Genomic DNA, 24393 nt, shown 5'->3' with positions numbered 1-24393 from the left:
ACAATATTTTATAGTTACTCAGCTAAATGGTACTTACTTTATCGACCACAGGCGATTCACTGGGTTTTAAACCTCCGACCATAGGGTCACATAATGATCCATGCATTTGCCCACCAACATAGACTCATTTACAAATATATGTTGTCACTTGATGCTATTAAAGACATGTACATGCAAGACCAGCGTGTCTAATCCAAGCAAGCTGTGTAAAATGATTTGCACTAGTGTGTGTGCAAAATGTCCCCTTCATCCATGCTCTATGTTAAAATGATCTAACCTACAGCGATCTGTACGGCCAAAGCATGCTTCATGCAGACACCCACACAGGTGTGTTCCCAGACTGTCCCACTCATGCATATCTCGAATAACGATTTATTATGGGCCTTCCTTTCACCTCAAAAGGTGCACCATTAAGTGAACTACAATGAAAAGGGACCCACATTTCTCCTTTTAAACATGCACCACACCATAGCAGGCACCCAACGCTGTACCTCCCAGGCATGCTCCATACAGTAATTCGCACTAGTGTGTGCCCATGTGTCCTTTTCAGGCATATTCTATACAAATCAATACTAGGTTACTCTCACATTGGCTCCCCTACAGCACAACACTAATGATCGCTTACAAACACACTCACCCTCAGTACGGACTGTACAGTCTGCAGGGGGTATGTAGATGTTGTAGCAATGGCCTTTGCTATTGCACCAATTATAAACACTTCCATAGATGACAGCTGCAGGAAAAAGAGAGAGAGAGGCTGAAGACCGAGACATACAGATTCCAGGACATATCAGAGATGCTACGAGGGGGGTGACATGACCTGGGAACAATCACAGGGGTAAAAGAGACAGGAGTTCCAAAAAAATTCATCAATCAGCACAAAAGCTCAAGAAAAACAAGATATCACAGATGGTCTCTTCTTCCTGCTCTATGCCAATGTCGCTGTTCGGTGTCACTCTTTGTGACACAGGCTCTATGTATTTTGAGATGTAAAAATGGTTCAGCAGCTGTGTGGCACAGTTCTTTTACTGGGTCTCTCAGTAACATGTGGAATGTAAAACTGGTTGTGACCAGACCCAGATGGCTGGCAAGGCTACCTAACAGCACCACAGGAGGAACCGTTCACAGATGCCAGTGTAAAGTCTGCTTAAGGTATCCCCCAATTGTCGAAAGAAACTGGAAGTTACTTCTCCCTGTAGGGTTAGACAAACCCTTGTTTGCATTTAAAAGAGGTCGCAACATCTATGACTCTTTAGTACATGCTCCGTTTAGTTCTAATACTAAGAAAAGTTTAGATCTGAGAAGTATGTAGATCTTCCTCCAATCATTGGTCACTTCCAATGCAACAATTGCTTGGCTTGTCAGTATACAGAGAAGAGTAGACAGAGTTGAACGGCAAAATACATTACCAACGTTGTTTCTCAAATTGCAACACACGTCATGTTATATATTGCATCACATGTCCTTGCTCGCTTACATATATTGGTCAGACGATACAACCTGTGAAAACATCCATCCTATAACACAAGTCTAGGATTAGATGTGCTGTCCGTGGGTTCCCATTGGTTGATCATTACATTGAAAAAGATCAACGACCACAAGATATCAGATGGTCTATTCTGTATGTAGTTGACAAAACAAAAACAGGCAGAGTGACAGCCTCCACTTTGGATAGAATGGAAGCTCGTCTGATAGAAAAATTTGGGACGGCCAAGAAGGGGCTAAATGATCTGTCTGAAATGTGGGCCCTAATTAAGTCTTAATTAAGGTCTAATACCTTCTTTATTTATATTGCTCCTTCCCCATTGCTTTTGCTTGCTGGAATTTGTCCCCAGAGAGGTATTTATTTATTATGTCTTGATTAATTATTTTTTCTGTTTTTTTTCTGTTTATTTGTTGTTTCTGTGCACTTTATATGTAGTGATCAGGAGCCTTTCCAAAATTGCCCATATGTGACTCAAGTAGGCCCACTAATGGGTCAGATAATGTTAATAATATGCTAAGAGGCTGTTCCTTTATAAAGTTCTCCATGTGTCTATATGGAATGAATGTGCATTGAGTTTTGTTAGCTGTTTTTTAAATTTGACATTTTTTCATTGTTATAGTCTGTTTTTGTAATTGTTGTTAAATGTCTTTGTGACATTTCAAAATGGCCCCCATATTATTGCCTGTTTCGGTGAAATACGTTAAGTCACCTTTTCAGTGTTTATAACGAGTGCGCGTAGCGAAAGCGGCTTCCAGATGGTGTTTTTTGTTTATTTAAATGTGCTCTTCGTTAGCGCTGCTTTTTGAAAAGTTCTATGCCGGGAATGTAGACGGTCGGATTTGCTCCATTTGAGGTAGGCGCTTACATAAGCCTGAGCTCTGAGATTTCCTGCAAGTTCCTTACCTGCCTAGATTTTTACTTTATATAAGCATCTTGATGTTTCTGTTTTACACAGTATTATGTCTAGCTGCCGGATGCTTCTACTGATTCAGCGGCACTGCAGTTTATTTATCCATTTTCCCTAAGGTTAGTCTATTTGATCTACGCACACTACTTATTTAATTATTTATACACCGAAGCATAAGTAGCAACTTTTAAAAGTCCTCTGCAATAATAGTGGTAATATTGGCTCTCTGGCTATCCTATTTATCGTTTGTATACTTTTTGGATTGTCCATTTCAAAAACATTTCTCAAAATTATTATAATGGGTTCTCAAGATGGTTCAGTCTAATTTTCTAACTTTTTATAATTAATTAATTTTTCTATTTGCACATTGGTGTTTTTTATGGTGAACAGGTGTGTGTTTTCCACACCTGGCGGTGCATATTGATTAAATGCGTCATAACTTTGTAGGTAACCTGCTATGTTGTACATACAGGCACTGTTTCTATTGTCCTGAGGAGGCTGGATTTATTAAGGCCGAAACACGTCGACTGTAATCTCAGAGGAGTGACTGTTGGAATTTCTGAACTACTGGATTTAAGAACTTTTGGACTGTATCGGACACTTGTACCAGTGATTGACTTCTCTCACTGATGGAAGATACTTTCCCTGTACAACTGTCATTACCTCTCAGTGTGACTGCCTGCCACTGGATGGCTAAGCAGCCTATGCCTTATGTATTATGGTGCCCTAAGGAATTGTTGGCTGATTTGTTTTGTTTCTGTGCAGTAATTGTATACAACCAGATAATTTGTGTTTATGTAGTATATTTTGTGTATTAGTCTTCTAGGTGAGTAGGTGTGTTTTGGTGACACTATGATTGCATTGATTCAATTGTAATAAAGAAATTATGTTTCAGTGAAAAATTGAGGTTTTCACTTAGATATTTGGTTGCATATTCATCCCTGCTGGATATCTTTATTTCAGTATAAAGTATCCCCCAAGACAGGTAAGCAAAGAGCATAGGCATAGACAGAAAAAAATAAGTCCTGGTGAAGATCTGTCCACCAGTTGCACCTCATTGGTCTTAATCCAGCCTTCTTCGAACGTCGGCAAAACCTGCTTTTTGTAAACATATACAATTTATTAGTATGAGGACAAACACAAACGTAGGTCATAGGTTGATGAAACCAAGCTACAGCACCAATCTATCAATAACAGTACATCACGTACATGTCCCCATTTATAACTGTGCACATCTGCCCTAACTTACACCCATCTCTCTTCACCTGTGTGTGCCAGGCCTCACCAATCCTTCTACAGCCTTACTAATGTCTGCTTGGCCATCAAATGCAGATGCTGTTGTTATTCGTGTCTGCCAGAGAAAAGGCGTTAAAGACTTTGATGTTCCCAAACTCATGGCAAGTGTCTCTCAGACTATCCGCCAGAATGGTTTGTGAAAGAAGCCTGCAAAGGTATCATCCACATACCCTTCACTTGCCACTCTATGCATAAATGCTTCTAGATGTGGCTGCACCAAGTTTGCAGCAAAGTCTCTGGCACTCACGCACATCATAGCAAAGTACTAATAGATGCCACTTCAATGAACACCATTCTTCAACTAAGCACTACTATTGTAGTAGTTATATACTCAAACTGGAAAGCTACTTAAGGCTTGTCAAGTTGTAGGAAAACGCTATTGAAATGCTACAGTACAAGACCAGCCCCTAACTGTGCCTGGCTAGCCTGCCTCTCACTGGTCTGACTTGGGTTAACCAGTAATCACCTATATCTGCTGTTCCTCACCTGCATTCGTACGTCCTCACCTGGGTCTACCCTTTGTAACCTGTGTGTCTGCCTCCAACTGTGCCTGCCCGGTCTCACCTACCTGCGCCCGACCTAACTGTCTCAGCCCATTCTTACCTTTGTATGACATATTTTCACCTGTACCTGCTTCCCCTCCTCTAGGTCTGCCCAGACTCGCTTTTCTCAATGGCAATACCTTTATCTACTGCAGGTTGCACACATATTCTTGACCAGTCTCACCTGGGCCTGTCCAGTCAGCAGCTGGCGCTTCAACCCCTCGTAGAACATGAATTGGATGGCAGGGTTAAAGACCAGCAGCAGAGATGGGATGGTGCCATTCCAGAGTGCTGCAAAACCTTCATCACGCACAATCTGATGGAAGGCATCTGGGAGAGAGGAGACACATGGATTAAAGGTATCACCAAACAAAGAAGGCTGGATGAAGATACATCAACAGAGCCATATCAGAGTCCCTGTACTGGGAAACCAAGAGACTTTAGAACAGAATGAAAGTAAACTGGCCGGGCTGCATGTTGGTTCCAACAATGGAACAGTAAGGGTGCACTAGGTCAAATCAGAACTGTTTGAGAATCCTTGTAATGGAATACAAAGGAGTTTAACACATGCCTTAATAACTGCTTCAAATTCCCATCGTACCCATGATGCCCTTGTAGTTGGTCGTCAAGATGTCATCCTTCCAGAACTTGGCCCCCTGCAATTTTAGGCGTGTGTTCACAACCCAGAGAGGTGTGGTGAGCAGCACGTTTACCACTCCTGCAAGAGAGAGAGGACGGATCAAAAATAAAGTTATACAAAAGGGCAATTGTTTTTTTTCACAGCAATGCATATGGGTGATCTATGTAACTACCTCTACAAATCCAGAAGCTAATTTCCCATAACAGTACTTTATGTCTGATATAGATACACGTGTGCACTCCTGGAATAAGGGGGTGCAACCTACAATAGTTTAAAGAAATTTGAAAAACAGCCCTGGGACCATCTTTGAGCATCGATACTAAAGCCGTCTATAGTTACTCTAGAACCCTTCCCAGTTGCTAAAGACAAGTTCACTTTTTATCCAACACCTTTTACTCATGAGGAAGCTTGTATTGAAACGTAACACACCAAGTTTCAAAAAAGCATGAAAGTGAAAAAACAGTCTATTGAAGCAGGGATAATTCCAGATTTGCAAGGTGTATATATATATATATATATATATATATATATATATATATATGGAAAATGTCACTTACCCAGTGTACATATGTTCGTGGTATTAGTCGCTGCAGATTCACATGCTGTGCATAGACTAGTAAGCAGTTATCTCCCCAAAAGCGGTGGTTCAGCCTGTAGGAGTTGAAGTTGTTTGAAATAATGTTCGTAGTACAGCTTGACCTGCTGTGGCTTGTTGTGCCGTTAACACATCTACACAGTAGTGTTTGGTAAATGTATGAGGCGTAGACCATGTTGCTGCCTTACATATTTCGTTCATTGGAATATTTCCTAGAAAGGCCATGGTAGCACCTTTTTTTCTGGTTGAGTGTGCCTTTGGTGTAATAGGCAGCTCTCTCTTTGCTTTAAGATAGCAGGTTTGAATACACTTAACTATCCATCTAGCAATGCCTTGTTTAGAAATTGGATTCCCTGTATGAGGTTTTTGGAAAGCAATAAATAGTTGTTTTGTTTTTCGAATTAGTTTTGTTCTGTCAATGTAGTACATTAGTGCTCTTTTGATGTCTAATGTATGCAGTGCTCTTTCAGCTACAGAATCTGGCTGTGGGAAGAACACTGGTAATTCTACTGTTTGATTCAAGTGGAACGGTGAGATCACTTTTGGTAAAATTTTTGGATTTGTCCGTAGAACTACGTTATGCTTGTGTATTTGAATAAATGGTTCTTGTATGGTAAATGCTTGAATTTCACTCACTCTTCTTAGAGATGTGATGGCAATCAAAAATGCAACTTTCCATGTTAATTATTGCATTTCACAAGAGTGCATGGGCTCAAAAGGTGTACCCATGAGTCGTGTTAAGACAATGTTGAGGTTCCATGAAGGAACTGGTGGTGTTCGTGGTGGTATAATTCTCTTTAGGCCTTCCATAAATGCTTTTATGACTGGTATCCTAAATAATGAAGTTGAGTGCGTAATTTGCAGGTAGGCTGAAATTGCGGTCAGATGTATCTTTATTGAAGAGAAAGCTAGCTTTGACTTTTGCAATTGTAGTAAGTATCCTACTATATCTTTGGCAGATGCGTGTAAGGGTTGAATTTGATTATTATGGCAGTAATAAACAAATCTTTTCCACTTATTTGCATAGCAGTGTCTAGTGGTAGGTTTCCTAGCTTGTCTTATGACCTCCATACATTCTTGTGTGAGGTCTAAGTGTCCAAATTCTAGGATTTCAGGAGCCAAATTGCTAGATTCAGCTATGCTGGATTTGGATGTCTGATCTGTTGTTTGTGTTGTGTTAACAGATCTGGTCTGTTTGGTAGTTTGACATGAGGTACTACTGAGAGGTCTAGTAGTGTTGTGTACCAAGGTTGTCTTGCCCATGTCGGTGCTATTAGTATGAGTTTGAGTTTGTTTTTACTCAATTTGTTTACTAGATATGGAAGGAGTGGGAGAGGGGGAAAAGCGTAAGCAAATATCCCTGACCAGCTCATCCATAACGCATTGCCCTGAGACTGATCTTGTGGGTACCTGGATGCGAAGTTTTGGCATTTTGAGTTTTCCTTTGTTGCAAATAGATCTATTTGTGGTGTTCCCCACATTTGGAAGTAAGTGTTTAGTATTTGGGGGTGAATCTCCCATTCGTGGATCTGTTGGTGATCCCGAGAGAGATTGTCTGCTAACTGGTTCTGAATTCCTGGAATAAATTGTGCTATTAGGCGAATGTGGTTGTGAATCGCCCAATGCCATATTTTCTGTGTTAGGAGACACAACTGTGTTGAGTGTGTGCCTCCCTGTTTGTTTATGTAATACATTGTTGTCATGTTGTCTGTTTTGACAAGAATGTGTTTGTGGCTTATCATGGGTTGAAATGCTTTGAGCGCTTGAAATACCGCTAACAGTTCTAAGTGATTTATGTGAAACTGTTTTTGCTGTATGTCCCATTGTCCTTGGATGCTGTGTTGATTGAGGTGTGCTCCCCACCCTATCATGGAAGCATCTGTTGTTATTACGTATTGTGGCACTGGGTCTTGGAAAGGCCGCCCTTGGTTTAAATTTATACTGTTCCACCATTGAAGCGAGATGTATGTTTGGCGGTCTATCAACACCAGATCTAGAAGCTGACCCTGTGCTTGTGACCATTGTGATGCTAGGCCCTGTTGTAAGGGCCACATGTGCAACCTTGCGTTTGGGACAATGGCTATGCATGAAGACATCATGCCTAGTAGTTTCATCACCAGTTTGACTTGTATCTTTTGATTTGGATACATGGTCTGTATCACATTGTGAAATGTGTGAACTCTTTGTGGACTTGGAGTGGCAATCCCTTTTACTGTGTTGATTGTTGCTCCTAAGTATTGCTGTGTTTGACACGGCAGAAGGTGTGACTTTGTGTAGTTGATTGAGAAACCTAGTTTGTGGAGGATTTCTATGACATATTTTGTGTGTTGTGAACACCGTCTTAGCGTGTTGGTTTTGATTAACCAATCGTCTAGGTACGGGAACACATGTATTTGCTGCCTTCTGATATGTGCAGCTACTACTGCTAGGCATTTTGTAAAAACTCTTGGTGCAGTTGTTATTCCGAATGGCAACACTTTGAATTGGTAATGTATCCCTTGGAATACAAACCTTAGGTACTTTCTGTGTGAAGGATGTATTGGTATATGGAAATATGCATCCTTTAGGTCTAGTGTTATCATGTAGTCTTGTTGTTTGATCAGTGGGATTACGTCTTGTAATGTAACCATGTGAAAGTGATCTGATTTGATGTAGGTATTTAATGTTCTGAGATCTAGTATAGGTCTCAGACTCTTGTCTTTTTTGGGTATCAGAAAGTACAGGGACTAAACTCCTGTGTTTATTTGTTGTTTTGGTACTAACTCTATTGCTTCTTTTTGTAGCAATGCCTGAACTTCTAGTCCTAGAAGATCTATATGTTGTTTTGACATATTGTGTGTTTTCGGTGGGATGTTTGGAGGGAATTTGAGAAATTCTATGCAATAACCATGCTGGATAATTGCTAAGACCCAAGTGTCTGTTGTTATTTCCTCCCAATGTTTGTAAAACTTGGTTAGTATCCCCCCCACAGGTGTTATGTGTTGGGGATTTGTGACCTTGAAGTCACTGCTTGTTTGGAGGAGTTTTGGGAGTTTGGAACTTTCCTCTATTCCTTTGAAATTGTCTCCCTCTATATTGTCCCCGAAAACCTCCCCGCTGATACTGGCTCTGGTAAGTGGGCTTTGTTTGTGAGGTTGTGGCTTCTGTGGTTTGCCCTCGAAACCCCCCTCGAAATTGTGTCTTTCGAAATGTGCCTCTGCTCTGTGGGGAGTAGAGTGCGCCCATGGCTTTGGCCGTGTCAGTGTCTTTCTTAAGTTTTTCGATCGCAGTGTCCACCTCCGGCCCAAACAACTGCTGTCCGTTGAATGGCATATTCAGCACAGCTTGCTATATCTCTGGTTTAAATCCTGATGTACGCAGCCATGCATGTCTCCTTATTGTTACTGCTGTGTTGACAGTTCTAGCAGCTGTGTCTGCAGCATCCATTGCTGACCGTATCTGATTATTGGAGATACCCTGTCCTTCTTCTACTACTTGCTGCACTCTTTTTTGGAACTCCTTGGGTAAATGTTCAATAAGGTGTTGCATCTCATCCCAATGGGCCCTATCATATCTGGCTAGCAAAGCTTGCGAATTTGCAATACGCCACTGGTTTGCTGCCTGGGCCGCCACCCTTTTGCCTGCAGCATTGAATTTTTGACTTTCTTTATCTGGAGGTGGTGCATCTCCTGAAGTATGAGAGTTGGCTCTTTTGCGCGCTGCTCCCACTACAACAGAGTCTGGTGTTAGCTGTTGTGTAATGTACAATGGGTCTGTTGGTGGCAGTTTATATTTTTTATCTACTCTTGGCGTAATGGCTCTCCCTTTAACAGGCTCCTCAAATACTTGTTTGGAGTGTTTTAGCATTCCGGGTAGCATAGGAAGACTCTGATATTGGCTGTGTGTGGACGACAGTGTATTAAAAAGAAAGCCGTCTTCAATGGGCTCTGAATGAAGGCTGACATTATGAAATGCTGCTGCTCTTGACACCACCTGTGCGTAGCCTGTACTATTCTCTGGTGGCGATGGTTTAGCTGGATAGCATTCTGGACTATTATCTGACACTGGTGCGTCATAAAGGTCCCATGCGTCAGGGTCATCTTGACTCATTCCTGTATGAGTTGGGGATTGCATCATTGGTGGAGTGGCTACCGGTGATGGTTGCGGAGAGTGATGTGGGGATGGTGGTGGTGTTACTTGTTTAGCCACCTTTGCTTGTGGCTGTTTGTCCTTGTCTTGGAAGGCAAGCTTGCGTTTCATTTTGACTGGAGGAAGAGTGCTGATCTTCCCTGTATCTTTTTGAATAAAGAGCCGTCTTTGTGTGTGATCTGGCTCTATTGCCTGTAATTCCTGTCCAAATCTATGTGTCTTCATTTGTGTGGACAGTCCTTGTTCCTCAGTGTAGGAACTTGTTTTCGGTTCCGAGGCCGGATATTTCGGTACCAAAACCTTTTCGGCTGCTTTTTTCGGCTCCGACGAAACCTGTTTTACTTTCGGCGTCGTGCTCTCTCGGTGCCGACCCGTTTCGGTGCCGCTGTCTCGGTGCCGAATCTTCTCTGAGCCACTATCTCGGGCCCGAGATTGCTGTGTGCCGGTATCTCGACCGGAGTTGGATGACTTCGACACCAGCTCACCCTTTTTCGGTGCCGATGAACGGTCACCTACTTTTCGGGTTAAAAACCTGTTGGCGGTGGCATCCCCTGGGCTTTAGCGCTTTTCTCGTGAGTTCTTGGTTTCGACGTCTTAACTCACGGTTTTAGGCGTTTCCTCGGGATCGATCTCCTCAGAGTCCGACTCCTGGGTGGAGAATGTTTCTTCCTCCTCCTCGAAACGCTCTTGTCCTGTCGGCGCTGACGCCATTTGCAGTCTTCCTGCTCTTCGGTCCCTGAGTGTCTTCCTGGACCGAAACGCTCGACAGGCCTCACAAGTATCCTCCTTGTGTTCTGGTGACAAACACAAGTTACAGACCAGATGTTGATCTGTATAGGATACTTGCTATGGCATTTTGGACAGAAGCGGAATGGGGTCTGTTCCATCAGCCTTGAAGAGACACGTGGCCGGGCCAACCAGGCCCCGACGGGGATGGAAAAAAATCCCGAAGGGCCACAGTAGCTCTTCTTAATATGCCATTGAACATATATATATATATATATATATATATATATAGTATATAGTAGATTAACACAAAGGGCATAGAAAAGAGGTACATTTCCCTACCAGAGTATATTGCATAAAATTATTAGCCCTACCTAGGCATCTTGGCAAGTCGTCAACATCAACAGCATCACTTGACACAGTACTACGTAGAGAGCTGTGTTGTTGCTTTGCAGATATAAGCCAATACCACAGAGGCCAAAAGAGCTGAAACTGCTGTTTTCGCTCTCAAGGGACACATTTGTGAGTTTGAAGGGAAGTGCTTGCTGGCTTAACATTAACAGAATCATTTGCAAGAGACTAGATTTTGTTATCTTTACAGTGCTTCACAATGTCATCTTAACAGTAATTGTAGGAGGCTGGCTTGGTTTGTAGTGTGTACCAAAGGTACTTACACCTTATACCAGGTCCAGTTATCCCTTATTAGTGAAATATGGGCAGTGTCTAAAAGCCGAGCTTTCTAGAGGTAGCTGTAGACACAACAGCCAAGGCTGAACTAGGAGAAATGCAAAGCTCTTGCAATACCACTGTAGTCACACAGTACTCATACACATGAAAGACAATACTCAGTGTTACCAAAAATAAAGGTACTTTATTTTAGTGACATAAGGCCAAATATATCTTGGAGGCTAATATCCCTTAAAAGTTAAGTATTATTCACAAAATATACGCTAGTAACCAAAATCAGGTAAGTAAACAGTCATAAAATAGTGCAAACAGTGAAAATCACAATAGGTTGCAATGGGCCTAGGGGGAACACGAACCATATACTAAAATAGTGGAATGCGAATGTCGGTTTCCCACCTAGGCAAGAGTAGTGTGTAGAGGAGCGTTAGGAGTGTAAGAAAACAACAAAGGTAAGTAAAATACCGCACCCCCAGAGCCAAGGTGGGCAAGAGTAAAGTCCAGCAAGTTTCCTAAAAACACACTAAGAAGGCATGATAAAGAGTAATGCAAAAAACAAAGCAAGACTGCAAGAAACCAACCATCAATTCCTGGACCTGAAGACTTGTGGAGAGAGGAGACCAAGGCCCTCATTCTGACCCTGGCGGTCAAAGACCGCCAGGGCGGAGGACCGCGGGAGCACCGCCGACAGGCCGGCGGTGCTCCAATGGGGATTCCGACCGCGGCGGTAAAGCCGCGGTCGGACCGGCACCACTGGCGGGCTCCCGCCAGTGTACCGCCGCCCCATTGAATCCTCCACGGCGGCGCAGTTTGCTGCACCGCCGCGGGGATTCCGACCCCCCCTACCGCCATCCAGATCCCGGCGGTCCGACCGCCGGGATCCGGATGGCGGTAGGGGGGGTCGCGGGGCCCCTGGGGGCCCCTGCAGTGCCCATGCCACTGGCATGGGCATTGCAGGGGCCCCCGTAAGAGGGCCCCTACATGTATTTCACTGTCTGCTGCGCAGACAGTGAAATACGCGACGGGTGCAACTGCACCCGTCGCACAGCTTCCACTCCGCCGGCTCGATTCTGAGCCGGCTTCATCGTGGAAGCCTCTTTCCCGCTGGGCTGGCGGGCGGTCTGAAGGCGACCGCCCGCCAGCCCAGCGGGAAAGTCAGAATTACCGCCGCGGTCTTTCGACCGCGGAACGGTAACCTGACGGCGGGACTTTGGCGGGCGGCCTCCGCCGCCCGCCAAGGTCAGAATGAGGGCCCAAGTCCAAGAGTCGCTGAAGAGTCCAGGAATAACAGGAGCCCCTGCTAACCCGGATGATAGTGCAAAGGTGAACTCTCTGGTTAGAAGAAAAAGTCAGAAATGTCAGAAAGAAGACATCTGCAGTGTCCTGCTTGGTGCAGGAGATGTCCCATGTCGAGTACATGAATGCAGGCTGGTTTTCATGGCTGGATTCCGCCAACAAGCCTTGGCTCACGCAAGAAACACGTTTGGCGGGAAAAGGCACTGCCCGGACCCAGGAAGGACCTTGGAGTCTCAACTCGGGATGAGGAGACAGAGGGGGTTCACGGCACTTCAGAGAGCCCTCAGAAGGCCACGCAGCACCCACAGGAGTCCCAGGAACACGAGGACAAAGGAGTTGCAAATAGCGGTTGTCGCAGCACTACACAGAGGGATCCCATGCCGCCGGAGAACAACTCAGGGAGCTGAGAATCGCTGGATGGAGTGCTGGGGACCTCGGCTAGGCTGTGCATGAAGGATTTCTAGGAGAAGCGCACAGAAACCCTAGGAGCGGCAAAACACAAGGTGCACAGGGGTACTGTCTGGCACGGGGAGGCAAGCTCTTACCTCCACCAAATTTGAACAGATGGACCTTTGGACAGTCAGGGTCACTTTGGTCCACCACCTGTGCTCCAGGGACCATGCTCGTCGTCAGGAAGAGGGGGCCCAGAGTACCGGTTGTCGCTGCATAAAGGTGCCTGCTGAAGCAGGGAAGTGACTGTGTCACTCCACAGGAGATTCCTTCAATTCTTCCAGTTCAGGCTGACGATAGGGAACCTTCTGAGGATGCACAAACTAGAAACTGTTGCAGTTGCTGGCAGGGGCTGGAGTTACAGAGTTGCAGTAGTCACTATGGATACTTTGTTGCAAGTTACAGAGTTCCTGGAGCAGTTGTGCGGTTGTACCCATAGTAGAAGGTGAAGCAGAGATGCAGAGGAGACCTGCTGGAGTCTTGCAATCCGAATCTGAGGAAACACCCTTAGGAGAGACCCTAAATAGCCCTCAGAGGGGGATTGGTCACCTAACCAGGTATGGACCTATCAGGAGGGGTCTCTGACGTCACCTGCTGTCACAGGCCACTCAGATGCTCCCAGAGTGCCCCACTACCTTGGAATCCAAGATGGCCAGGCTCTGGAGGAGCTCTGGGCACCACCCCTGGGGTGGTGATGGAAAGGGGAGTGGTTACTGCCCTTTCCTTTGTCCGGTTTCACGCCAGAGCAGGGAATGGGGGTCCCTGGAACGGTGTAGACTGGATTATGCAAGGAGGGCACCATCTGTGCCCTTCAAAGCGCTTCCAGAGGCTCTGGGAGGATATCCCTTCCATGCCTTTAATACCAATTTCCAAAGGGAGAGAGAGTAACACCCCTCTCTTAAAAGGAAATGCATTGTTCTGCCTTCCTGGGATTGAGCTGCTCAAGCCCCAGGAGGGCAGAAGCCTCTCTGTGAGGTGGCAGCAGCTGGGACTGCAGTGAAAACCTCAGAAGCCTGGTATGGCAGTACTGAGGGGGCATGGTGGAGCCCCCAGTATGCATGTGATTGTGCAACCAATACTGAAATCGGTATTGGGGTACAATTTCTAGTTATTAGATACCTTACATGGCCATATTCGGAGTTAACATTGTGAAGCTATATATCTATTGACCTATATGTAGTGCACACTTATAATGGCGTCCCCGCACTCACGAAGTCAGGGAAAATGGGCCCGTACGATGTGGGGGCACCTCTGCTAGTGGCAGGGGTGCCCTCACACACAGTGACTTCGCACCCAGCCTTCAGGGTCTGAAGGTTAGACATATAGGTGACTTATAAGTTACCTGGTGCAGTGAAAATGGCTGTGAAATAGTGCTTACACTATTTCACTCAGGCTGCAATGGCAGTCCTGAAGAAGTGTTTGTCTGAGCTCCTTATGGGTGGCAAAACAAATGCTGCAGCCCATAAGGATCTCCTGGAACCCCAATGCCCTGGGTACCTAGGTACTATATACTAGGGACTTATAACGGGGGGTCCAGTATGCCAATCTGGAATGGAATACTGGGTTACCAGTATTTAAGTACAAATTTGCAATCAGAGAGAACATAAGCACTGAAGTTCTGGTTAGCAGGACTCCAGTGACACAGTCAGGCATACTGACAAAACAGTGAATCATATTGTCATGTAGGCCCTCAACTATGAGCACTAGGGTCCTGACTAGCAGGATCCCAGTGAGATGGTAAAAACACACTGACAAACAGGACAAAAATTGGGGTAACCATGCTAGAAGAAAGCCACCTTCCTACAGGAATTAATTCCCAACAGGTTGTATACAGCAACAATACCTATTTATACTTGAAGGGTGTCTTCTAATCTTGAGCACTCACAAGAGAAGGATTCATTTGTGGTCAGTAGTAAAGAACGCTGCAGAATTCACAATATTTGGATGCCAATACAAGAGAGGATTCAACTGGTGCCAACTTGCTAACGCGTCTTCATTCTTTCAATTTGGAAGATCTTAGTGGACGGGTTCTGTGTGACATCCCCGAAAAATCACAGACTCTTGAGTCGTTTCAATATCCTTTTATTAAATTAGCCGATTCTACAGAGCAAAAGGATGAGCGTCATGCAGCTCAAGTTTCTTAACTAGGAGGTTTAGTTACTGAACGTGATGTCAAAAAGGTAGGGATTACTTAAAAGGAATAAAAAGGGAATTAGATCTAAGAGAAAGTAGAAGGCACTCTATTATAGCCACCATTTAACGGCACACTTTTTAAGGTTACATCGTATAGGCCCAAAAGTGAAGTAAGAGATACGATAAGTGGTCATTAGTTCTTATTCATATAAACGACAATTATTTTGTACTGAGATAGAGGAAAGATGAGGGCATAGCTTCCTTGAAGGAAACGTGTAGCTCCTTATTTATGGTTTTTGCTCTGTTGATAATTCAGTAGGCACTCCGATGCTCACGTCAATCCTTAAGGTGATCACAGCTAAATTAATGTGTTCACTCTTAAATATTCATTCATTTTTTCCAGAGAACTTGTGAAGGTGAATGAATTAAAAAAAAATTACAACTTTTTAAAAGACTGTCTCTTTTGCCCAAATCATGAGCTTAATTTCAAATATGACTGAATTTCAATCTAGTGAAGCAGGAGTTTAATTTAATGACATTATTTCTCTATGTGATTTTTGCACCAAGAACTTTAATACAATCAAAAATGTAATATGGACAAAATTCCACCGCAAGAAAGATCAGGATAACCCATGGACAAATTATAAGACACAGGGGGTTATTCTAACTTTGGAGGAGGTGTTAATCCGTCCCAAAAGTGACGGAAAAGTGACGGATTTACCACCAGCCATATTACGAGTCCATTATATCCTATGGAACTCGTAATACGGCTGGTGGTATATCCGTCACTTTACCGTCACTTTTGGGACGGATTAACACTCCTCCAAAGTTAGAATAACCCCCACAGTTTCCAGAAGTAGTCGATGTGCAAGGTTTCTGAGTTTCAGTTAAGCGCTGAGACTTCTTTTTTTTTATTAAAAAAAAATCATTAAGGTGCAAGTCAAGTCAGTCTACTGAAGTAAAGAAGGAGCAAATTACGATAGCAAGGCTGCACAGTACACTAAGGGCCAGATGTAGCAATCTTCCAAATTGCGACTTGCAATTTGCGAGTCCCAGCGACTCGCAATTTGGAATGCAGAAAGGTGTCTCAGACACCTTCTGCGAGTCGCTACGGGGTCGCAAAGACCCACCTCATTAATATTAATGAGGTGGGTCGCAATTTGCGACCCCATAGCGATTCAGGGCACTCACGGGGATGGTGGCCTGCTGGGAACAGCAGACCACCATGTCCGTGACTGCTTTTAAATAAAGCAGTTTTTTTTTTTCAAAGTGCAACCCGTTTTCCTTAAAGGAAAACGAGCTGCACTTTGAAAAAAAACCCGAAACCTTTAGTTTCGGTATTTTTCAGGGCAGGTAGTGGTCCATTGGACCACTGCCTGCCCTGAATGTTTTTTTTTTGTGCCAGACACAAAGGGGAAGGGGTCCCATGGGGACCCCTTCCCGTTTGCGCCTGGGTTACCATCCACTTCAAGTGGATGGTAACTGCGCTTTCATTTGCGTCCGCGAATGAAAATGCATACCATTGCGACTCGCAAATAGGAAGGGAACACCCCTTCCTATTTGCGACTCGGAAGTGCATTTTGCAAGTCGGTTCCGACTCGCAAAATGCATTTCTACATATCAAAGTGGCTTTAGCGACTCGCAAACGGCGATTTTCGCCGTTTGCAACTCGCTAAAGCTTTGCTACATCTGGCCCCTAAGGCCAGTAATGCATCGGAGCAAGTGCTGGTATATTTAACAAGTCAGCTCTCCAAGACAATTATGGCGTATGTTCGCCTGACTACAATTTGTGTTATTACCTATTAAGGAATTAAAACCAGGCTGGGCTGCATATGATGTATTGTAATGGAACTGACAATTTTTTTAAAGATATGTATAAGACAATACTGCATTACGTTTAATTAATAAACACAGGAAGTTTTTAAAATCCCTATTTACTGAGCACAGGAAGCACACATCTGATGAAGCAACTAGGTTTGCAATAAAAGGCCAATAAAGGCCAGACGTGAGGACCTAATCTAGTGTTTTTTAACATCTGTTTTTGAAAGCAGGAGTCTGTTTTAAAAAATAAAAAAAACTAATGACCACCATACCTTGAGATTTTTCTCCCAGGGACTGGGGGTCATTTAGCATTTGGCGTCAAACTCTCATGCCAGTTTTTTTGGTGGTACCTGAAAGGAGAGAAAAAAAAAAAAAAAGACATAACATCGCCCTTGCAAAATAGGGTGTGCGGTGTAATGTCCTTCCTCCGACAGCCCCTAATCCATCGGCCAGCAACAAATTTTGCATCGAAGGAGCCAATGGGGGATCCGTTGATGGAAATCTTAAGGTTCTCCTGTCTCTAAATGAGGCGGGTGGAGCGAGAGTTTGGCAGAAAGTGTACTTTGTCACATCTGCGATGGAGAAACCTGTCTGTAAAACTGTTATTTGGGACATTAGTAGGTAAAATTTGTAGGTGGCAAATTTAAACAATTTAAGCTGTTCAGCACGGCTTAAAGTTAGAGGAGTGGTGTAGAGGAGAAGACGTTGAGGAGAGTGGAGTGGCGTGGAGTTGCATAGAGTGAAGTAGAGGGGTGAAGAGTGGAGGGGAGCGGAGGGGCGTGGAGAGGAGCGAAGTTCGGTGGGGTGCAGTGGCATGGAGTGGAGTGGAGTGCAGTGGCCAGAGTGAAGTGGCGTGGAGTGGCCAGAGTGGAGTGGAGCGGTGCAGAGTGGAGTGGAGCGGTGCAGAGTGGAGCAGCATAGAGTAGAGTGACGCGGAGTGGAGTGAAGCAACACAGATTGAAACCATGCAGAGTGAAGTGACACAGAGTGGAGCAGCGTGCAATAACGTGGCCCAGGCTGGAGCAGCATGGCTCAAGAGTGGTGTGGCGCACAGGGGAGTGGGATGGAGTGGTGTAGAGCGCAAAGGAGTGGCTTAGAGTAGAGTGGCACAAAGTAGTGTGGAGCAGAGTGGCATAGCATAGAGAGTGATAGATTGGCATTGTGTGGAGTGGCTGGGAGTAGTGTGGGGTGCTGTAGAGTGTAGTAGCGTAGAATAAGTTTGAGTAGAGTGGCAGAATGGGGTAGAGTAGAGCTGGGTAGAGTACAGCGGAGTAGAGTGGATTGGCTTAGAATGGGGTGAAGTGACGCAGACTAGTATGGTGTAGGGTAGAGTGGCAGAAGGATGATCAATAGACTTTTCTGTACAACATTTTACTAATTTTTGCCAACAGCAAGCATATACCATTTTGGTGGAGGGCTGTCTGGCCGCCAAGCTAACTTTACAGACTTCAGAAGGAAGATCAACTATCCACTGTTGCCGCTCAATCTCCATGCAAGGAGGCGGAGAGTTGACATGTTCAGGTGGATGACCCTCCCCTGCTTCTGCGACAGAAGATCCTCCCGAAGTGGCAGCCTGATCGGAGGATCGATGCTCATTTTCAGAATCTCGGGATACCAGACTCTCCGTGCCCAGTCCGGAGCCACAAGGATGACTTGGGCCCGGTAGTTCTTGATCTTCTTGAGAACTCTGGGAAGAAGTGGCATGGGCGGAAAGGCACACCCATTTAAACATGCAGGACTGGTCAGACGCTGGAATTTCTAATTCAGGAGATCTAATTAATGATCCCGTGCTACACACATTTCGAATATTACTACAGATGCTCCTCATCAAAACAGAGCAATTCCTGATGTTCAGTGCTGGACGCTCCACCAACAAACACAGTACAGGAGTTAGGATGTGCCAGGAGGGCGATTATAAGTTTATACAATGCCTTAACACAAAATACCAAACCTAACTTTCAAGCATGGAAACTGCCATGGGAAATGGGGATGAACAGTGAAATATCAGAAACAACATGGAAAAATACCTGGATGAACCAAAATACTTTACAAGAACATGAGGATCATGTTAGTTCAGTATAACATAATCCAATGAATGTACGTCTCCAATACCACATCAGCTACATAAAATCTTCAATACTATCCCTGACCAATGTCCAATCTGACAATGCTATCCTCCATGGTATGTTTTGATAATGATCTGAAATACAATCTATATATATATATATTTATCTTTTTGGATGGGGTCTCTGCCCTACATTTTAGGATTATTCCCTCATTCCAGGAAACAAATTCTAAATTAAGGTCATAGACCTGGCAGTTATACCGACCAAAATGATATTGGCACAGAAATGGATCTCAGATAACCCCTCCAACATGGGTGCAGTGGAACATGAGTGTGTAGAAGAAGAACGACATACTATCACTGAACAGCAACAAAAAAAAACAATAGTCTACAAATAAATTACTGGGGCACTATCATGTGGAATGGCAGTAACCTCCTTTGAGGTCACCAGTTATGCCACTCAGGGAACATCAACTTTCTGGGACACTAATACAAAAGTAAACTTTAAGTCTTTCCCCCAGGCCAATAAATACCATAAATCACCATCCCTTGTATGTCCACATTTTCCCAGCTTATCTCTCAATGTAAGGTGCAATTTGAAATCTTAGTTCTCATTTATCTCTCCGCTCGTCTTCCTGAATCAACAAATAGAAGCGTGTTAGACCCCTTAACTGGGTAAATGGCAATTCCTCTTATTTGAATTTTGCATATATGAATGTGTAATAAGGTTTACTTCACCCACTGTTGTATAATGTCTGCATGTTTCCCTACTCTTTTTTTCCCTTTCTTTGTTTTCCTAACTCCTTGTCTTTTACGCTTTTGCCCTTTTATTGCTGGCTAGCAATCACAAATGTAGATGTTTTAACAGGGTGCAATGCGATTTATGAATATAATAACACAATATAAGAAATTAATATGATTTCTCCAGTCAGCTTCACTTTAAAAAACTAAACACAAATATATATTTTTTTAAATAAGATGACATACATTACAAGACCAATATGTTACATAAATGGGATCTGCACGCACGCTTGTATTCATGAAGCAGCAAAATTATATTGGTAGGGCACATCACCAAGAAGCCGAGCAATAGCAATGAGTATGTCAGGAAGAAGCAACTTTCCTTATGGAGGTGGCTCTCATACCAACACTTCCAGGTCTCCTTACCAGCCACAATGCCCAGGATAAGATCCTTCCCGGTGCTGGAGGGCTTCCCTTTCATCCAGGCCACCTTCAGGCTGTTGAATGTGTAGAAGTAGACGAAATTAGAGCAGCAGAGGCTCGAGATGACCGAAAACCAGCCACGGTAGGGTGCCATACTATAAACATGAATGTAAAGAACAACAGTCCGTTAAAAAAAATGCCTATTTGCATTGGCTAATAAGATAGATGAGTCACTAATATTGAAGAACAAGGAGATCATTCCTACAAGGTGCTATCGCAACTGCGGGTACAGAATTCAAAATTAAACAGGGCAGCTACTTACTCTTGTGCATGGGAATTATTAGGGCTGCAAACACAAATCAGCTAATGAACTCATGCAGATCCGATTTTTATTCACAGAGGCCCAGTAATGCTCACACAGGCTCTAAAGTCACTACACTCACAGAGGCCAAATTATGTACTGACACAGTTTCAATAATACCCACATTCAAGCTGGGCACATGGCCGAGAAGATGCTCGACAGGCCGTGAAATCTTGTGGCTTCTAAGCCTCTAGCAAAAACCATCAATTATCCTTCATTAAATCGCATCACCCATACATGAGGCTGCTGAACTGTTCGCAAGTGGGAGAATTCCTTAACACAACAGTGACCAATGCTCCAGGCATATGGAAGTAAACAACTACATCTCCCTGGGATGCAGCAAAATGGTAAATCTAATAAGGGTGAAACAGGTCTTGGATTCCTTGTGCTCCAATTCAGGAAAGACGTGGCCTGGAGGTTTGGGCTGGACTGTTACCACTGGAGCAGGGTCAAGACAGATTTACATATGGCTGGCTCCAAAACTGAGTAGGTATGGTGTACAAAACAACGATGGACTGGGATGCATCTCAAGTAATTACCAGTGGCTGAGATTAACTCAAGCATTCCATTCATCCATCTCTTTTTTTTTACTTCTTGGATTTCCAGAGTAGGTTTAGGGTCAATCTGTAGAACTGTTCTTGAAAAGGTGAATGATGGACACACTGAAAGGTCGTAAATTCTTGTGACCCCTTCAAGGTCTGTGGTGCCCTCACAAGCTTTTACAGCCCTTTTCTAAACTACTGTAACAAGAAGAAGCAATCATCCAATGGACTTTAGTGGACTCTAGGTCCCAACATGAAGGCTTCCCTGACTATACTCAAAGTGTCCAACAACAAAGTCCTATTCTGCAGCTAAATGCAGACTATGTGAAGAGATTCTAACATACATGCTGCTCTTCCCTGCAAAGTGGAAGGTAATCAAGAAAACCAAATCACACTTCTTTAATTTTCCAGAAATTACTTTGGATTGGCTGAAGGGCTGGCAGATGCAATAAACAAGAACTAGTAGGGAAGCCCAAAAAGATGATAGCACCCTGCTTCCGGTCCCAATACAGTCACCTGCAGGAAAGGGCTGTTTTGGCATCTCCACATAGAAGCCTGGCGAATCCGGATAGAAAGCTCACCAATGAGTGATCCTGGCAGGGGTCTTGACTTTGCAGCTAAACAGATTCTATAATGGATGTGTTCCTTGAACCTGGAAATTTATGTCTGTGTTACATATGTCAATATTACGTGATTAAAGAATAACTGGTATGAAAGAGGGTATCTCCTAGTTCAGTAGTTCCCAACCTTTTGACTTCGGTGGACCCCCACATTAACATTACTAGGACACCCATTGAATCATTATTGGAATCCGGGGACCCCCCACTGAGTCATTACTAAAAGCTGTGGACCTAATCTCTTAATATTATTTAATTTTCTAAGCAGTTGCGGACCCCTGAGAAGGCTTCGCGGGCCCCCAGGTGTCCCTGGACCAGAGGTTGAGAACCACTGTTCTAGTTGGTTTGAGGCTTTGATGAGCACTGAGGTGGTCCTCTTTAATGATGTCTACTCCAGATCTGGCAAGTTTCATGGAAATAGGTCCCACGGACTTGTCGTTTGGTTTTTATTAAGCAGGCTGTTGTTTCTTGTAGGTTTTGGATAGGTGGAACAAGGCTGTGATAAAGAAGGTGTATGTATGTTAGGCATCTACCTCGACCTCCGTTAAAGCATCCAAATATGGGTATGGTGTTATGTACATGTTTTGGCTTTTTAGGATGGGAATGTTCCCTGCCTGGTACATGGGTGTATATCCCTGCCCTGAGTGACCCAACTGTATGTTAAATTGATATCCTGATTTTTTGTTGCCCTAGCTAGGACGTAATGTAGTGTGTGCACTGAGGCATAGGTCTGTCCATTGTAAAGCCAAGGTCCTGAATTTTTATTTTTTTATTTTTTTTAACCTAGACGGATGCACCTTGTTGCCCTTTTTAATAACATGGGACTATGGCCCATGTTTAGGGTTCTGTTGACAATATGGTGGTGACCATACCAACTGCTGTAGTCTAATAGTCCCGAACAGACCGTTTTCTAATCTAGGGAGAAAGCAGTCTACCAGGCCCACTCAAGTACAGTTCCTTTAAAATGTAACACCCCAACACTTGTGTTGATATTCTGTGAGTGTGTTAAATACATGTGTGCCTGATGGATATGCAGCACATCTATGTTTGCAGGACTCTGCATGTAGTGAGAGTCTGAGTCCTGGGATCAGTGGGATCCATTCAGGATATCCAAAGATTTCACATAGCACAAGATGAAGGAAGATACACAGCTCACGCAGGCAGTTGAAGTTTATTGCCTGCATTACTGATGCTAGAGGATGAAGAAAGGCACTCAATTGTGGGAGGATGGAGAGGGCTGTCCTTAGAAATTGTATGAGGACCTTTTAGCTGGGGATTGTTGACTAGGTTTTCCTGAGAACTGCTTTTTGGAGGATGGTAGGTTGGGGGCTGTGTATCACTAGAGTCTGTTGTTAAGGGTGAGGAAGCTTTTAGGTGCCTTTTCTCTGTGCCTAATTGCTATTTCAGAGGTTGTTGTGCCCATGTTTTCCATGTGCTTGTATGGAGCCAGCATCACCACTACCTGCTGTGAGAGCCATCAATATGCACAAAGGCTGTGTCTGCCCTACAGTCAGAAAATAACATTTCCAAACTAAACACCCCCAACTGGTTTCCGAGACCTTAGTCAGTTGACCCACATCGCTCATCTGGAAAATGAGCCCAATTAACCCATTTTGTGCCAATTCCAAGCTACTTCATTGACAAAGGAAGGGGTGCTCCTCAGAACACTTGCAGAGCTGCTGAGACCAGCGCTGGTTTCATCATAACAGCCAGTCTCCATCATCTGAAGTCTGTGCAACTTGCTGGATAAACCATGGGTCTGGATGGAAGCCTTTCTGGCTCCTTGGAGGGGAAGAGTGCATTTAGCTCTGCAGGAGAAATCCAGATGTGTTTCTGGTGAATGGAGCACTCAGAAGAAGTGGTCTGACGTTGGGAGCAAAACCAGCACAGACACAAGAGGTCACCCTGCACAGTTTATGTGGCGAAATCTGTGATGAAAACTGTAAACATGAACAACATTGTACTGTACAGCACCACTGGATCGGATCTGAAGATACCTATGCTGATGCAGCTCGTGTGCGCCATATCCTCTGAAAACTATTGTTGCTGCAGTAGAGGAGAACAAGACCCACAGCCTGGAGGTCACAACCACCTAAGACCAGCATTAATCAACTGGGCCTGCTACAATGAGTTGTCCAAGCAATTCAGGCAAAACATGAAGCTGCTGTCTGCAGTCCCACACTGCTCCTGAAACCTACCCTAGTGCGATCCTTACAAGCACAATATCCCGTGCAGCACTAAGCTGAGCCCAATGCAAACAGGTAACAGTTCTGGAGACAAAACACTGCATTGGAACTGTAAAAATAAGTCCACCAGTAGGGAAGTAACCTTGCTAGTTTCCCTCAAGATCAAACTAGCTGAGTGACTGGAGGCCTAACATGGTGGTCGCTCAGTGAACTCACACCTGTCCCTCTTGTTGGCTATGATTAGTTATTGCTGCTAGATACAACAGATATTGTGGGCTCCACAGGACATAAGAGGTGCTGGACACTTAGCTAGAACCTGGCGATGGGATTATCAAACCTTTTGCTGAACCCCCATTAGTATGTGTAGTATTACTTTTTGTTCTGACATTACATTTCTTAACTTTTTATAAAGACAAGAACTGGCCTGGACAGTGAATCACTGTGGTAGTTATTTCTCTGTCTTTGGCCCCACACTACTGCCCTTAGAAGCTGTTTGCTAGTTGGAGAGTAATGAAACGGTGTGCTTCATCCAGTTTGCAGAGCCATAGTGGGATGAACCCCACATCACCAGGGGCAAACAGCCACAACCACCATAGCTATGACCTAGTAGCTGCTAACGACCCTATGGTCTTCTGAATAACGTCTGGCAGGCTGCCTTTTGGGGTCAATACCAATAGATATGCTTCAATGTGGTGGGAGCTGATGTGTTTGTTGCAGCTTCACAATTAAGGCTAATTGTGATTATTGATGGTAT

The 24393-nt window shown here is 44.2% G+C and overlaps 1 protein-coding gene across 1 annotated transcript in view; it reads right to left on the bottom strand.

The window, feature by feature from the left end:
- The window catches only part of SLC25A17 (solute carrier family 25 member 17), a 329224-nt gene that overhangs the window by 121571 nt on the left and 183260 nt on the right, over nt 1–24393 (bottom strand). Inside the window, exons 5-8 of the mRNA XM_069231144.1 lie at nt 19937–20088; nt 4833–4949; nt 4416–4561; nt 638–733 (exon numbers count right to left, since the gene is read on the bottom strand). Of these exons, the coding sequence (XP_069087245.1) occupies nt 638–733; nt 4416–4561; nt 4833–4949; nt 19937–20088 (511 nt within the window). The remainder of the gene's footprint in view (nt 1–637; nt 734–4415; nt 4562–4832; nt 4950–19936; nt 20089–24393) is intronic.

Source organism: Pleurodeles waltl, chromosome 4_2, assembly GCF_031143425.1.
Source record: "Pleurodeles waltl isolate 20211129_DDA chromosome 4_2, aPleWal1.hap1.20221129, whole genome shotgun sequence".
Taxonomy (NCBI): Eukaryota; Metazoa; Chordata; class Amphibia; order Caudata; family Salamandridae; genus Pleurodeles; species Pleurodeles waltl.
This window is presented reverse-complemented; position numbering and strand designations above follow the sequence as displayed.